Raw genomic sequence first — 16,983 nt, forward strand, 5'->3', positions numbered from 1 at the left:
AAAAACCTATTTTAACAACACAGTAATCAGGAGTTGGGACGCAGGATGGGTTTCACCAATTTACATTTTCACGTAAAAATGGCTCCGTTTCCAGGGCTTGCTTTGTTTTGGTTCAGGAGCAGGAGGGGATTGGAGACCATGGCCCTGGCTCTGCCTGTGAATGCTGTTTTCTTCTCCAGGGGATGTGCAACGGAGATAAAGGCCCTCCCCCATCCACTCCGAAAGGGGAGATCACTTCCTGCTGCCAATGTGGTCGCCAGAACCTCCGGCAGGCGAGCTTCTGCGACTGGTGTGGAGTCACGGTGGGTCGCCTTGTGCTGAAAACCTCCGTGCTGGCCCTGCTCTTTTGTGGCCTTGCAGAGGCCACTCCTGTGCCTTCCATCCCTGCACCTGTTGCCCGAGGAACCCAGAGAGAACCGACTCGCGCTGCCATTCGGTTTGCCTTTCTCTGAGATTTAGTGTGTTTCACCCATTTCTTGAACTATTGGCATTTCTTCTCTTAGGAGCCATGTTTGTCTACCTCTTTAATAAGACAGCTTTGTTTATGTATGTCTGCATCAAAGATGCAGGGGAGGACTTCCTGTCCCACTCATCTCTGTGTCCCAGTGTTCCCCACTGTGTGGCGTGTTCTTAGTAGCTGATGCTCACTGCATACGCCCAGCGAATCTTTACACTTCGCAATCTCTTTTTATTAACCACTTTATTCTTTTCAGTGGCTTCATAGTATTTCATTGTCAGTATCTAGGTACTGTGATATTTTAAGGCTATCCCCTATAGTTGGATGCTTGGGTTATTTCCAAATGTTTCTCCTAAAGCCACGGAGTGGCAGGGGATGGCCTGAGCTACCTATTTTTGAGTACTTGTCCATCCATAGGATAAATTCCAGAGGGAAGCATTGATGGATCAGGGAGTATAGGCATCTGTTGTTTGGATAGCTAGAGACGAGGTGGTGTAGGAAAAGGATAATTAAGATCCTACACGTGCTTTCTTGTCTTCCAGCTTGGCATTCCCTCTGCTTACTCTGTGTGCTCCAAATGTGGGGCCAGCAATCACCTGTCTGCCCGATTCTGTGGCTGCTGTGGCATTTACATGAAGTCCTTGGCAAGAGTTAGCTTGGATGGCAGTCGCCCATTTTCTGAGGTAAGACCACCTGGATAGAAAGAACTGGGGCCCTGGGAGAAGATGTGTTCTGAGCACGTGTGCTCTACAGAAGGGAGCAACCCAGCATCAGAGCCACACTGAAACCCTTCACGTGGCTTGAAAACAGAAGTGTGTAGCTTCTAAGTGCTTGAATGATTTCTTCAGCACTCAGTGACATACTCTGCATTTTCTGTAGCAGAAGGAGGTCTGATTACTTGTACAAGGCAGTGGATTACCACTGAGGAAAAGTAGAGCTTTTGAAATTAAAAAATTGTTTCAGAACTTATTTTAATTTTATTTGAAAAGCAGACCGTCAGAAAAAAGAGCAAGACAGACACAGAGAGTGAGCAAGAATGAGAGAGAGAGAGATCTTCCATTCACTAGCTTATTCTCCAGATGTCCCCAGTAGCCAGGGCTGAGTCAGGCTTGAGCCAGGAGTCCCAACCAAGTTCACTCTGGGTCGCCTCGTGGGTGGCAGACACCCAAGTACTTGCACTGTCACCCGCTGCCTGCCAAGGTGCACTTCAGCAAGAAACTGGATCAAAAGCCAAGGAATCAACACTTGAACCAAGCACTCCAACAGCCCAAGCACTGCACCCAATAAGCATCCCCCAGATGTGGCTTGTTAAGCACCTGGGACAGAATCCATTTCTGTTAAATTTCTTACATAGCATTCTGAGAAATTTTCTCTTGTTTTTATATATGAGGACTCTTAATAAAAGTTTGTGGGAAATTTGAATTTTAAAAGATAAGCATATTTTGGCAGCCAAAATTCTTGAAGTTTACACTTAGGGTTCACATTTTCCAGGATGTTTTTGAATTGCCCCCATATTCTGGAGAACATCTGTTTGGCATGGAAGATTGTTTCTGCCTTTTATAACAGCTAGACACAGCTTTAGGCAAGCTGATATGAATGTTTTCAGAAGAATCAAAGCACTACAAACAGGTTTCATGTTAGATTTTAAAAATTAAAGATTTATTTACTTTTATTTGAAAGGCACATTTACCAAGAGACAGAGATACATATAGAGAAAAATCTTCCATCCACTGGCTTACCACCCCAGATGGCCACAAAGGCCAGAGATGAGCCAGTTTAAAGCTGGGGGCCAAAAGTTTCTTCCAGGTCTCCCACAAGGGTGCAGGGGGCCCAAGGACTTTAGCCATCCTCTGCTGCTTTCCCAGGCACATAAAGCAGAGCTGGATGGGAAGTGGAGCAGCCAGGACATAAACCAGAGCCCATATGAGATGCTGGTACTTGCAGGTGGAGGGTTAGCCCGTTGAGCTTCTGCGCTGGCCCCTCATGTTAGCTTTTTATGTATTTCTCTGTGCTAGCCAAAGACTTTCTAGATGTCTTCCTATCTTTCCCCTGTAAGAGTTTGAAGACTGATAAGTATTAGAGAGAAGGCATATTCATGCACTGTAAGGGAGTTGATATTGTGATTTAAAGAGTTTTCTATACATAATGAGAAGGATTCATTCTGTCCTGCTCATCTGATGCCTCCTGCCCTGCTCCCAGCCCCGGCATGCCTGGCTGCCCCTCAGTGTTCCTGCACCTGCACCTGATGCCGGCACTAAGAAGGACATGGGCACACAGACCGTTGGCTTGTTCTACCCGTCTGGCAAGCTCCTGGCCAACAAGGAACGGGAGCTGGCCTCTGAGAAACTGAGGCAGGAGAAGATGAGTGACCGTAGGCCGCTGCTCACGGCAGTCAGCCCAGGCAGAGGTGAGGAGGAAGGACACCTTCGGCAAGTGCACACTTTCTTAGAAGGAACACTGCATCTTTTCTTCCTCTTCGGTTTATTTTTATCATTATAAACTCATTCCCTTTTCTCCGTTTACTTTGGGTCAACAGTAGCCCTTTAAGGTCTGAGTGCTCTAGTTGTAGCTTTGTGGTGTGGTCTGTCACATCGCATGCCAGAGTTTCTGCTACTTTGGGAAGCACATTGTTACTGCCGTCCACCAACGTCTCTTCTTCTGGTGGTACTGTTTATATAATGCAGAAGACACCACCCTAAACTGTGCCATTTAATGACTTGATAATATTACCCCTACAGTTTCTAGAACACTGCCGTCACCCTAAAAGTGAGTTCTGGACTCTTCCAAGCCATCCCTCCCCATGTCCCATCTCCCATGATAGGGCCCGGTGACCCTGATCTAGCCTGTCTTTATGGGCATGCCCATCCCAGATGCTTCCTAAATGGGAGCCCACACTCTAGAGTCACTTTGTTCAGTGATGTTTTCAAGGTTCTTCTTGGCTGTGGCATGTTTCTGAGTAACAAGCCATTGCATGAACACGCAAGTGTGCCATTTTGTTTATCCATTCTTCAGCTGATGAACATTTCCCTTCTATTTCCTGTGTGACTGTTTTGAATAATGCTGCTGTGAATATGTGCTTCTCCATGGGAATGTATTCCCATCTCTCTCTGCTTTCTATCTAGAAGCAGAGTGGCCGGGTCATATGGTGCCTGTAAGTTTGACTTTTTAAAGAACTGCCAGACTGCTCTCCAACATAGCTGCACTGATTTGCATTTTGACTGACAGGGTACAAAGGTTCTGATTCATCTATACCCTTGGCAACATTTGTTAGTATATAACTCTTTGGTATAGGCATGCAGGTAAACACAAAGTGGTGTCTTATTGTAGTCTTGGTTAGCATTTCCCTGAAGGCTAATGATGTCCAGCATAATTCACATGTGCTTTATGGACCTTTTCTGTATGTGTGTATAGCTCTGTGTGTGTGTATACATATGAGCATATATACACAGAATATATTTTAAATATATACACACATACTTAAATATACATGCGTAAATATGTATATAGCTATATGTGTGTATACATATGTGTATATATACACAGAATATCTATATTTTAAATACAAATATAGAAATATATTTATACATAAATTTAAAATTTTATATATTTTTTGAGAACTCTGTCAAATACTTGAGCCATGTTTAAAGGTGATTGGTTGTCTTTCTGTTGTTGAGAGGTAGACGTGCTTTGCCTATTCTGGGAACTAGAATCTTACCAGGTACATGACTTGCAAATATCTTCTATCATTTTGCAAACTGTCTTTGAACCTGCTTAATGTGTCCTGTAAAGCGTGAAAATGCCAAATTATCATTTAGTCCAGTTTATCTGAATTTTCTTTCATGCTCATGTGTTGGATCCTACCTAAGAACTCATCACCAAATCCAGGTAACAAGTATTCACTTCCAACTTTTCTTCTAAGAATTTTATGGCTTATGGCTTTAACTCTGACACGCAGGTGAGACTGTGAAGAGCTCACCCTCATTTTTTTGCATATGGCTGGCCACTGGTCCCAATACTATTTGTTGAGAAAATATTTCATTCTTCCCTGAGGGGTCTTTGCATCCTTGTCAAAAATCAGTTCACTGTAAATACCGTGAGTTACTTTCTGTTCTGAGTCCAGAACCACATGATTGGTTTTTGCTACTCTGTAGTTTGTTTTGAGGTGAAGATGACTAAGTTTTGTACCTTTGTTGCTCTTCTTCAAGATTATTTTGGCTGTTCTGGGTCTTAGAGTTGTTATGTGAGTTTTAGGATTAGGTTGCCAGTTTCTAAATAAATAAATCCAGTTGAGATATGACAGATTGTGTTGAACCTAGGGACAAGTGTTGCCATATTAACTATACTTAATCGTCAGTTAATGAACATGGAATATACTTCCCATTTGTTTAGCTCTTTTTCCTGCAGGCATGCAGCTTCCAGAGCCTCAGTTCTTGTAGTTTTGTTAACTTTATTCCTTCTTCTAGTTGGCTCCTTTGGATCTATGGATTTACCCAATGCAGATGGAAAATGCTGGGAGGAGAGTTTGCGGGGTTGGGTGACCACAGAGTAGTGAGGAGGCAAAGGAGGTTGCTGGCTCCAGTGCAGTGTACTTCCACCAGCCTGGGAGGTGCCAGGGTAGCCAGGCTCATGTGAAGTCCCTTGCATCATTTAAATGGTGCCAGCCGATTTACATGTGTTTTAAACCCCATGTAGACAGAAAGGGGGCACACAGGAACTTTCTAGAGTGGTAGAACTATTCTGTATATTGATTGGGATGTGCAGATTTGGCAAAAATTCAAACTGTACATGAAATATTTTGGGGGAAAAGAAGAATGACGCAAGTTGTGTATGGGATAGAATGATGTAAAAAGAAAAGACTTGATGTGTAGCAGTAAAAGTGTTTTCTTTTGAGAATCTGATAATCTGTGGCTACCAAATGTAACAAGGAGTCAGGGGCAGGAAATGGAACTTACTCCTGTACATAGTTGAGGATTAGTAAGGAAAAAATCATCACAGTGTTTGATAAAGGACAGTAAGCTGAGAATGTGTGTCCCAGGCTAGCACCTTCGTTTCCTAGCCTCAGAAGAATTATCTGTATGGCTTGTTTTTGTTTCTTTTTTTAGGATACTGGCGAAAGCAGGTGGATCACATCTCTGCCCACCTCAGGTCTTATGCTCAGAACAACCCTGAATTCCGGGCCTTGATCGCAGAACCCAGGATGGGAAAGGTGGGTACGCCGAGATGTCCAGTCCAGAGTGTCCAGATTCCACCTTGCTTGGCTGCTTTGCCACATTTCCTTATAGTTCTCTCTGCTGAGCTTTGCCACTGTGAATCTCACACACACACACACACACACACACACACACACACACACACGAGTTGTCTCTGGGTCTGTTTCCAGGGCACCTGACCTGAGGCAGTAAGGTTCTGAATGTCTTGTGTTGTAGAAATCCTGGTGGTCTGAGCTGAAAGACCCAGAGCAGTTCCATCAAATCGTGTATTTAAAACATACACCATTTATATATAACCCAACAGTTATCGTAAAAGTTACCATGTAATGGTGCACTCATCATTGTCACTTAAGGCTTCATAGCAACACTATAAGGAAGGAGTATCACCTTCAGGGCAGTTTTTTTTTTAATGGTCACAGATTTTCTGCTGAGGAAATTATGCCCCCTCACCTTGAATCTGGATGGGCTTGTGACCAACTGAGAATATGTTGAAAATGATGCTAAAGGACTTCCAAGACTTGCCCACCTAAAGTTGCGTGGCTTCCTCTTGTGTAACACGTCCTCATGCAGCCCAGCTATTCCCTGTGGGAAGCCAAAGCCACCATGGTCACGGGTGCACCTGTCTATAGCCACAGAGGAAGCCGGTCCTTGAATCATCCCACCTCAGGAGCCAGGTGAGTGGCCTGGCTCTGTGTGGGTCATTCCAGCCCCTCCGTGTCCAGCCACTTGTGGCAACTGAGGTCTTCTCAGCTGAGGCCTCAATTTGAGGAATAAAGACACAAGCATTGGGGCCCGGTGGCGTGGCCTAGCGGCTAAAGTCCTCGCCTTGAATGCCCCGGGATCCCATATGGGCGCCGGTTCTAATCCCAGCAGCTCCACTTCCCATCCAGCTCCCTGCTTGTGGCCTGGGAAAGCAGTCGAGGACGGCCCAATGCATTGGGACCCTGCACCCGCGTGGGAGACCCGGAAGAGGTTCCAGGTTCCCGGCATCGGATTGGCGCATCAGCCCATTGCGGCTCACTTGGGGAGTGAATCATCGGATGGAAGATCTTCCTGTCTCCTCCTCTGTGTATATCTGGCTGTAATAAAATGAATAAATCTTAAAAAAAAAAAAAAAGACACAAGCATCACCAAGTGGCAGTTTAATGCCACTACAGCTAAGCTGAAGTGGATAATCAGAACAGCCTTATTGAAACGCAGGAAAACTGGGACTCAGATAGGTCTGGCCACCTGTCCAGGACTACACCGCTAGATTTCAGGGGATTTTGGATCTGGAGAAGGTTCTGGAAGACCTCAAATCCCCACCCTTCGGTACTACACCACTGTAATTGAGAGAACTCTGCATCACCACTCTGCAGACAAAAAGGACCTATCCTCTGTCACAAGACTAGAAGGAACATTTTAAAATCAGCCTGTCTGATTCCTGTTTAAGCCAACTCACTTCCCAGATTAGACCTGCTGCCTGGTTCCATCAGTAGAGTTTTATTAGACCATGGCTCGACCCATTTGTTTACTTATTTTCCTTGTCTGGTCCGAGTATTTAGGGCAGAGACTGTATGGCCCCTAGCGTGTTCTGCATCCTACTCTTCCTCCAGGCACTTGCTTCCCTTTGGTTGCATGTGGATTCCTCCGTCCACTGACAAAGCTGCTCAGCTGTAATACTTCTTAATTGCCAAGGCCTCTACCTCACCCTTCAGGACACCTTTCCCGAAGTGATGGGTTCCAATCATGGGATTTGATTAGAGTGTGCCTCTTGAACAAAGTATACATTTCAATTTGCCTTTTTACCCAGTCCTGTTGTCCCTGCCCTCTGATTGGAGAATTTAGTTCATTTTTAATTAGTAAAGAGTTATAGTTGTAGCTGGCTTTGGATCTGTCACTTTACTACTTACTACTTATCAAGTTTTTCCTCACCTCTGTTTTTCTTTCCATACCTGTTTTTGCATTAATCAAATATTTGATTAAATTAGGGCTTAACTTCTCATTGTTCCTAGGCTGTTGTTCAATGAGTCCCATGCCCACAGTTGTGAATTCTATTTCAAACTCTTTTTAAAAGCTTGTTTCTGCTACTGTCCACGAAGATGGTTGTGAAGTTAGCATCAGACTGAATTATATTCAAGTCTCAAACAAGGTAAGTGAACCTTTCGCAACTACTCATTTGCTATCTGATTTACAATTTATAAAAATGCTTCTCCTCAAAAAGAAAAGTATCAAATATTAGGAAACTCATCAGTAGGCAGTTAATTTCATAGCATTAGGTAAATAAAGGAGCTAAAGCTCCAGAGAAGTCAGGTTTCAGGTTCAGAAAGATGTAGTAACAGCAGGAATTATCAGGTTTGTTTATACTTAGTGGACAGTCTGTCTGTGACGCAACAGATTTGGGGAAAGAGTGAGGAAAATGATTGTTCATATGCACCTTAATTTACTTGTCTTACATAAAATAAACCAGACTTTGTGACCATGTCTCTCTTTATTCTCCCATGCTGGCTGGGGCATTGCCACAGAGCCTGCAAATGTGATGACTTTATATTAGAGTTTTTGTTGCACCAGACATGTTGGAAGAGACAGATCAATAACTAGCAGGTTGAGAAGATGGGCAAAGAAGGCAAAGAAAAATTGTCATTAATCCGTGGCTCTGTGCCCAGCACAGATGTTAATATTAGAATAGATGTTAATATTGATGTTAAAATAGATGTTAATATTGGAAGAGAAACCTGGGCCCCATCTGACTCAGCAGGTAGTGCACACCACTACCTTGTGGCAGAGACCAGTAAGTGCCACAATTCTGTTGGTGTAGCTGGGACAGAGCATCAGGGAGGCCCTTCCAGACATGGCAGTGAGGGAAGCTGCGGAAAGGGCTGAAGGAGCCAGTGGTTGAAAGTCAAGAGTGACTGTAGCTCCATCCACGGGGTGATCTCTGTCTCTCTTCTCTCTCTCTTTCTAGCTGTGTGTATCTCCCACTTTCTCTGTAACTCTGCCTTCCAAATCAATTAATTACTGTTTAAGAAAGAGGAGCACATGCTAGTCTCTGTTGGGACATGGCGGCCTCATCATTTATGGTGCTTCAATTTCCTTATTGGCCAGAACCTGTACCTCAGCAAGGCGGTGGCGTTCAGCGACTACTTCCTGAGCACCGTCCCCGAGGGTGCTGACAGGCTGTGTGGCAGCAGGTCCAGCTTGGGTGAGTTGCATGCTTCTGGTGCTTTGGAAGTTGCCATCCCAGTCATGCCTCTGGCTTCAGGTTCTTATTTGCTGTGGCTTGCCTGAAATCGGGGGGAGCTTTGGAAGTCTTCAGAGAACTCAGGGAGACTGCTCTCCAGGCATCAAGACTGCAGTCCCTCTCTTCCTTCTCACTCGAACTCTGCTGATGAATGCAGGGGTGGCCCTAGGAGTCCTTCCTGCCAGGCTCAGCCACACAGCAAATGTCACATAGCAGGGGCACTGCCCAGGGGGCAGCCCTGTGTAGGAGGGTGGGGTGGGCATGGCATCACCTCGGTCCTGGGCTCTGCCGTTTCAGTAAGTGACCACAGCCACAGTGCCTCAGACACCGCGGAGAAAGCCAGGAGAGCGAGGAACTGTAAGGCCAAAGCATTCCGGGAGAAGAAGCAGCAGCTTGCAGTAAGTGCATGCCACATTCCCGACAACTGTCATCTTCAACCTCTCATTTTAATGCTTGCTTTGGCCTTAAATGGAGGAATAAAATCTCATGTCCTGTTACTTAAGAAAATGCATTTATTTATGTTTATTGGAAAGGCAGAGTTATCCAAAGACAAGGAGAGTCAGAAAGAAAGACCTTCCCTCCACTGATTCATTCCCTAAATGGACACACTGGCTAGAGCTGAGCTGATCTGACGCCAGGAGCAAGGAGCCTCTTCCAGGTCTCCCACATGGGTGCAGGGGTCCCAGGACTTGAGCCATCCTCCACTGCTTTCCCATGCACAATAGCAGGGAGCTGGATGGGAAGCGCAGCAGCCAGGACTTAAGGTGCTGGCACTGCAGGCTGGGGCTTGCTGTACTACGTTTTGGTGCTGGCTCTTCAACCATCATTTTTTGAGCACAAACAACAGGCACAGTTCTAGGTGATGAGAGTAGAACACAGCCTTAATGAGGCTGACATAGTACGTTTTCCCATAAGGAATGGGATTCAGTATAAACAAGCGTGTGTGTGCACACGTACACAAACACACACACCCCAAGACCTCTCCTGAGGCTTACTAATTAGGGGAACTTGTTCCAAGCCAGTCATCAGATTGAGGCAGTAGGGGGCAGGGCAGACACAGCCAGGAAGCAGCATCTTTGTGAGCACCTGTCCTCTTGAGGCTGGCCTCCAACAGAGAATGCAACATGCACCTTTGGTTACAATTGGTTGCTTTCTCTAGGAATTTGTATAAGAGAGCTAGTTGCTGGGTTTTGTGATTTTTGTGAAGTTTCCCATAGCATCCTTTGTCCTTTATAAACTGAGGCAGTGTCGTAGGGTCCTTGCCCAAGGCCGTGCATGTTGGTGCTATGGGCTGTTGAAATCTATGCGCATACACACACTCACAAGGGCACACACAGACCCACCAGTCCCTGCAGCTTAGAGATCAGCTGTTGATGGGGCCGCTGACCAAGGAGCAGAAGCCTCTGCCTTGAGTGCTGGGCCTCAGGTGGTGGCAGTGACCGTGTTTTCTGACCCTGCAGCCAGAAGACAGACTCCTGCTGAAGGAAGTGGGACCGACAGGGGAAGGGAGAGTGCCTGTGGTTGAACAGCTGCTGGATGAGGTGAGTGTGGCCAGATTGCGGCCTTCCATGGGGGGCAGGCTGGGTCCCCATCTGCCCCTCTGTGTTGACTGGCGACACGGTGCTGCCACTAGTGAAAACTGGGAATGCAATAAATGGCTTGACAAAAGCTTTCCATTGATTGTCACTTTTTAAAGTTTTAATTTGTTTATCTGAGAGACAGAGAAAGGGACAGAGTTCCCACTTGCTGCTTTGTTCCCTAGATGCCTGCACTGAGCCCGCAGTCAGCACCTTCATCAGGGCCTCCTGTGTGTGCAGGAATCTGACTTTTTGAACCAGGAAGCTGGAATCTAGACCAAGAGCCAGCACTGGACATTGAATTCCAGTGTTGAGATATGCGATGAGGGTTTTTTCACCAGCAGCTTAACCTCTGCTCAAGGTCCATGCCAATATTTTCTGTAGTGGAAAAGATAAGCAGACAGGCACATGTGAACTGCATGGAGGAAGCTGGATAGAGTCCCTGACTCATGAGCCCATGAGACCTTGAGCCTGGGTTGTTTTTGTTTTTGTTTTGTTTTTGGAAGATTTATTTATTTTTATTGGCAGTCAGATATATACAGAGAGGAGGAGAGACAGAGAGGTACCGTCCGATGATTCACTCCCCAAATGACCACAGTGGCTGGTGCTGTGCCATTCCAAAGCCAGGAGCCTGGAACTTCCTCCAGGTCTCCCACACGGGTGCAGGGTTGCAAGACTTTGGGCCGTCCTCGACTGCTTTCCCAGGCCACAAGCAGGGAGCTGGATGGGAAATGGAGCTGCCGGGATTAGAGCTGGCGTCCATATGGGATCCTGGTGTGTTCAAGGCAAGGACATTAGCCACTAGGCCATGGGGCCGGGCCCAAGCCTGGGTTTTCTGAAGAAGCAAGGCTGTCAGGGTACCTACCTCTTCTGTTGCAGAGAATGGAAGTTCTGTCTCCAAGGTGACTGGCAACCTGGACCATCGTAGGCTTGACTTTGCAGTTCCTGATTTTCCTCTCCTTTGATTTTCTTTAAAAAATATATGCGTGTTTTATTAGAAAAAGTTGATAGAAAAGGAGAGAGAGAGAGCTTTATCCTTCTGTCAATTCACTCCCCAAATGTCCACAACAGCTACGGCTGGGCCAGGCTAAAACCAGGAGCCTAAAACTCAATCTGGGTCTCCCACATAGCTGTCAGGACTGAGTTCTTGCAGAGCCATCATCCACTGTCTTCCAGGCACTTCAGCAGGAAACCAGATAGGTAGCAGAGTGGCCCTCTGACTGGGGATAGCGGCTTCCCAGGCACCAGCTCAATTCATTGCACCATACTACCCACTCCTCTTTGCTCTAAAATCTATTTCATGTCATTATCTCAGTAATAGGATGTCCTGTTGCACTCAGGAGGGTAACGGCTGGTCCCCATGGAGTGCGGGGCCTCAGGCCATGTTTGTCCTTTTCCTTACGCCACAGGGAGCAGACCCTAACTGCAGTGATGAGGATGAACGACCTGCTCTCACCGTGGCTGTTGTCAATAAGCATCATGAAGCAATCCCGGTCCTGGTGCAGAGGGGAGCAGACGTCGACCAGCAGTGGGGACCGTGAGTGGACATGTGGAAGGCGGAAGGAACCATGGCAGCGTGTGGTGCCACCTGCCGCTCGGGGGCTCAGTCTACACACTCTCAACCCGGTCAGCCTGAACCACTTAGGAAGCCACTTAAAGCTATTTTGCCTTCATAAGAGGCATAATGGCTTCTGTCTTCCAAAACTTGGACATTTTAAATGTGCCATGGTTACCTAACATAGCTTTTATGAATGATGTTACATCTTGTTAACTCACCAATGTATACTTTTTAAAAAATTAGTTGTTTGAAAGGCAAAGTTACAGAGAGAGAGAGGGAGAGCCAGGGACCTTCTGTATGCTGGTTCACTCCCCAGATGGCTGCAATGGCAAAGGCCAGGCCAGCCTGAAGCCAGGAGCTTCTTTCAAGTGAGTGGCAGGTGCCCACATGAGTGGCAGGTGCCCAAGCTCTTGGGCCATCTTCCATTGCTTTCCCAGGCTATTAACAGGGAACCGGATGGGAAGTGGAGAGGCCTGGGCATGAACTGGTGTTATATGGGATAGCAGCATCCCAAGTAGAAGTTTAACCTACTATGCCACAGTGCCATCCCCCAGTTTATACTTGTATAAAGTCATAGATCCTTGAACTGTTGAAAACGGTGCTAAGACAGGTTCTGGTGTATTCCCCATGGAAATGCACCCATGCTCTGAATCATGTTGAAGGCTCTGTGACTGTCCCAGTCTTGGTTCAGCACCGCCTCATGACACCTTAGGATTCTTTTGTAGCTCCTTTGCTACTGACTTGGAAAACCTGAGTTGGAAAGCTTAGATATGGGTCGTTCATGTTGACTCTCGTTTCCTGCTGACCAAGTTGTTGAAGCAGAATTCTTTCTTATAGGGATGTGGCAGGCATCCAGCACTGCTGCCTCCTAAACTCTTAACAAGATCAGTTCTTACTGAGATGAGAGCTGAGTAGCAAGGCATACAGCCATTTTTGCCAGACTTTTATTATTCTCTGTTTTTAATTTGTCTATACACAGAAGACCCATGTTAATTCTTCTGTGTGTATTTTAATAAGCTTCTGCCCCAAAGGACAACTACATCAATAGATGCTAACCTCCTCCTTTAGGTTTATTTTATATCAAAATGTTTTACATGTTAATAGAAAGCTTTGACGGCTGGAATTTATTCAAGTTTCTTCAGGGCTTACATTCATCATCTTGTGTCAAGTTCTTCATTTATCCATGCTTATATTACCATGATTTTTAATGAAAACAGTACTACCTTATTGTATGTTAAAGTATACTTTTTAAAAAGGATTTATTTTTACTGGAAAGGCAGAGTTACTGAAAGAGAGAGGGAAAGACAGAAAGGAGGAGAGAGCAGTTCCATCTACTGATTCACTTCCCAGATGGCCACAGTGGCAGGAACCAGGAGCCAGGAGCTTCATCCGGCTCTCCCACATGGGTGCAGTGGAACAGGTACCTGGGCCATCCAGATGCACTAGTAGGGAGCTGAATCAGAAGCAGAGCAGCCAGGTATTTGAACTGGTGCCCCTGTGGGATGCTACCATCACAGGTGGCAATCTTTATCCTTTATCGCACAATAATTGGCCCCACTTTGTTTTTAGAATATAAAAACACACTTTTCTTACAGCATTTAAGCACAAGGGTTTATGATGGTGATCTTTTCCATCCTGCTTTTCTTGTTGTGACCATTCTGTTACTATATTTAGTTCCTTCTAAGATTACTGTCATAACTATAACAATATGCCTAAACCCACATTTTTACCTTCATTTTTCAATAATATCTCTTGGCTGCCTTACACGTAAAAGATGATCTTAGTGCTTCTGACCAGTTCTTCTACCTGTCCTTACCCCTCCACCACACACCTTCTGATAGTGTACACTTCCTTATTCCGGAGTTGGCCACAGTTAACTCACTTATAATAACATCATGTAGACCTCTGTTCTTTGTCAGACATTGATTCCAACAGCTGAAAGCCACAAAGGATAATTACATTATAATCGCTACTTAGGTTTTTTTTAAGATTTATTTATTATTTTTATTGGAAAGGTAGATATACAGAGAGGAGGAGAGACAGAGAGGAAGATCTTCCATCCAATGGTTCTCTCCCACAAGCAGCTGCAACAGCTGGAGCTGAGCCAATCCAAAGCCAGGCCCAGGAGCTCTTACGGGTCTCCCACGTGGGTGCAGGGTTGCAAGGCTTTGGGCCGTCCTCGACTGCTTTCCCAGGCCACAAGCAGGGAGCTGGATGGGAAGCGGGACTGCTGGGATTAGAACCAGCACCCATTTGAGATCCTGGGGCATTCAAGGCGAGGACTTTAACTGCTATGCTATTGCGCCGGGCCTGCTACTTAAATATTTTTACTGCCGAACCAAATAGTGTGCTAGGATTACGTTTTCCTTTGTGTGGCCACTCAAGGTGGAATTTTCGTGGTGGAAATGGCAAATAGATTTGCTTTATATTCCATAAATCATTCAGCATCATGTCACATTTTACTGTCTTTGCATTCACCACATCCCTACGGCTACCGGGTCTCTTGCTTTTCTTCATCACTATTCTTTTTAGACGTATTCTTCTTGGAGAACACTTCTGTGCAGATTCTGCTATTATCATCAGGGTTTATGATTGTCATAAAATTCATTTGCATTGGAATCTACCTGTAGTTATTTTCCAAGTTTTTCTTTTTGGTTTTGACTTTTGTCAGGTGTGAGGATAGCTTTGAATAATTTCTTCAGAAAGGTATGTAGCCAGGAATGTTCTGAATCCTTAAAATGTCTAAAAATGACTTTGTTTTGCCTTCACACTTGATGAATAATTTGACCGATAATTTCAGTATTTGAGATCATGCCCTCGAGTTCTGGAAAGCCTTGATCTGTTGATCCCTAGTCTGCGAGAATCCTGGAGGACATCCATGCGTTTGTGGCCTGTTTGATTCGTGTGGTTTTTAGAGAACAGTGACCCTTTCTGCCATGAAATTTTGCTGTTTTTCATTCCACTAATTGGTCCTTTGAGCATGAAAGTCATGTCTTGGGGGCACTTGTTTGGCATTGTGGTTAAGCTACCATCTGGGGGACCCACACCTCGTATCTGAGTCCCCGCTCTGCTCCAGACGCCAGACTCCTGCAAATGGGTTGCTGCTGCCCACATGGGAGAGTGGGCTGCGCTCCGGACTCCTGACTGCTACGTTTGGGAAGGGACCCATGGGAGAGACCTGTGTCTCTCTGCCTTTCAAACCCCAATTTTAAAAATGTAAAAGTTACGTCTTTTTTCACCTCAAGAAAAAAAATCTTCCTATTATCCATTTGGCATTTCCTTTCTGTTTTCCATTTCCATTTTTTTCCCTATTTTCTTTTTCTATGACTACTACTTGGTAAGCAGAATGCTTGAATTAATCCCTTACTTTTTTCACGCTTTTCATCCTTTGTTCTTTCTGTTTTAGATATTTGGAACTATGTTGTCATCCTTTGCACTGAATAATTTTGATTTCAACAGTCACATCTTTACTTTCTAAAAGGCATTTTTTGTTGGCTCGTTCCTTTGTCATAGCCTCATCTTGTGCTGTATTGTCTCCAGTCATTCTGAGGACTCCAGTTAGGTTTGTGGCTCACTTTAAGTATCTTGTGCTGTGTCTCTTGGCTTTCCTGCTGGGTGCTGCATTCTCCATTGTCCACCCATATGCGGAGTGAGGAGTGCATTGGGCAAGTGGGATCTCTGTAGACCCAGTGGAGCTCAGCAGCTGAAGGGGTCCCCCAGCACCAGATCCCCGCAGGTCCCTCCCATGAAGAGCTGAGCGTGTCTGTAGACTCCTCACCTTCTGTATAGTGCATCGCTCACCCAGCTTCACAGTGTTCCCCCGGGGGTGTGGGCAAAGAGGGGAGACTTGAGGTTTTTTCCCTAGGTTAGTTAAATAGGTCAGTGAGCCAAACCAAGTCCCCATTGGGTGGCTTCTTCCATTTGCCCAGGAATTTTCTTTCCCCTCCTCTGACAGGCTCCGGAATACTGCTCTCCATGAGGCAGCTCTGCTTGGCCTGGCAGGAAGGGCGAGTGTCGTCACGCTGCTGGGGTATGTTCCCCAGCCTCTGGTGGCCTTCCCAGGGCTGTAGCCACGTCCCCTCACTGCCTGGATGATCTCAGAGAGGAACCCCAGTTCCTGAGGTGCTGTCCCTGCGCATGAGCACTACCATGCCACCATGACTCCCAAACACCGGTCATTGAAGTGTGATCCCCATGAGGCACACATGGTTGGAGGGTTCTGATGCAGTGGGTGCCAGGGACCAGGTAGAGAGCCCCTCCGAAGGTCTGAGGATAGAGTGGCGCCTGAGGTAGGACCGGGACAGGGCCCGAGCTGGCCTCTGAGGCGGGAAGAGCAGGTCCTAAGGTCATATGCCCAGGTACTCACTTGCGCCTCCATGTCTCCATTCCCTTTGTAGATGCAACGCAAGCGTCAGAAAGAAGAACACACAAGGCCAGACTGCCTACGACCTGGCGCTGGAAACTGGGGACGACCTCATCACCTCGCTGCTTGCCACTAAGTCTGGCCAAGATCTCAAGGACCACGTGAAGCAACACAGGAAACTCAGCCTGGATGACCAGGCGCCCTGAGGTCTTCGTGCCCACATCCATCCAGTTCTTGCTAAGGGTCTAACTGAAGTCGGGTATCAAGGTTGCAAGGAGTACATGAGATTTTTTTTTTCCTCTAAAGCTGTATGACAGCATAAATCACTAGTACCACGTGGGCAGCACCCAATATACTCTGAATTGTGGAGAACTTCATGTACTTAATGGTTATCGGATTTCAGGGGGATTTGTTTTTTTTTAGTTTTTATTTTTCAATAGATGGCAATCACATATGATTCAAAGCTAAAATGCATCAAGCACTGGGCAGTGAAGTGGCCCTCCTGTGCCTGTTCCCCAGCCACCACTTCCCTCCTTAGCAGCACTAGTGTCACTAGGGCCAGCGGTGGCCTTCCAAGATATGCACATCCCTGTGCGGA

General features: G+C 46.0%; 1 protein-coding gene across 1 annotated transcript in view; it reads left to right on the top strand.

Moving 5' to 3' along the window:
• Positions 1 to 16,983, top strand: part of DZANK1 (double zinc ribbon and ankyrin repeat domains 1) — a 39,596-nt gene extending 22,613 nt beyond the window's left edge. Inside the window, exons 11-21 of the mRNA XM_058679491.1 lie at positions 180 to 302; positions 1,000 to 1,140; positions 2,657 to 2,864; positions 5,560 to 5,663; positions 7,724 to 7,798; positions 8,752 to 8,848; positions 9,185 to 9,285; positions 10,348 to 10,428; positions 11,874 to 12,001; positions 15,978 to 16,052; positions 16,420 to 16,983. Of these exons, the coding sequence (XP_058535474.1) occupies positions 180 to 302; positions 1,000 to 1,140; positions 2,657 to 2,864; positions 5,560 to 5,663; positions 7,724 to 7,798; positions 8,752 to 8,848; positions 9,185 to 9,285; positions 10,348 to 10,428; positions 11,874 to 12,001; positions 15,978 to 16,052; positions 16,420 to 16,591 (1,305 nt within the window). The 3' untranslated portion in view covers positions 16,592 to 16,983. The remainder of the gene's footprint in view (positions 1 to 179; positions 303 to 999; positions 1,141 to 2,656; positions 2,865 to 5,559; positions 5,664 to 7,723; positions 7,799 to 8,751; positions 8,849 to 9,184; positions 9,286 to 10,347; positions 10,429 to 11,873; positions 12,002 to 15,977; positions 16,053 to 16,419) is intronic.

Source organism: Ochotona princeps, chromosome 22 (genome assembly GCF_030435755.1).
Source record: "Ochotona princeps isolate mOchPri1 chromosome 22, mOchPri1.hap1, whole genome shotgun sequence".
Taxonomy (NCBI): domain Eukaryota; kingdom Metazoa; phylum Chordata; class Mammalia; order Lagomorpha; family Ochotonidae; genus Ochotona; species Ochotona princeps.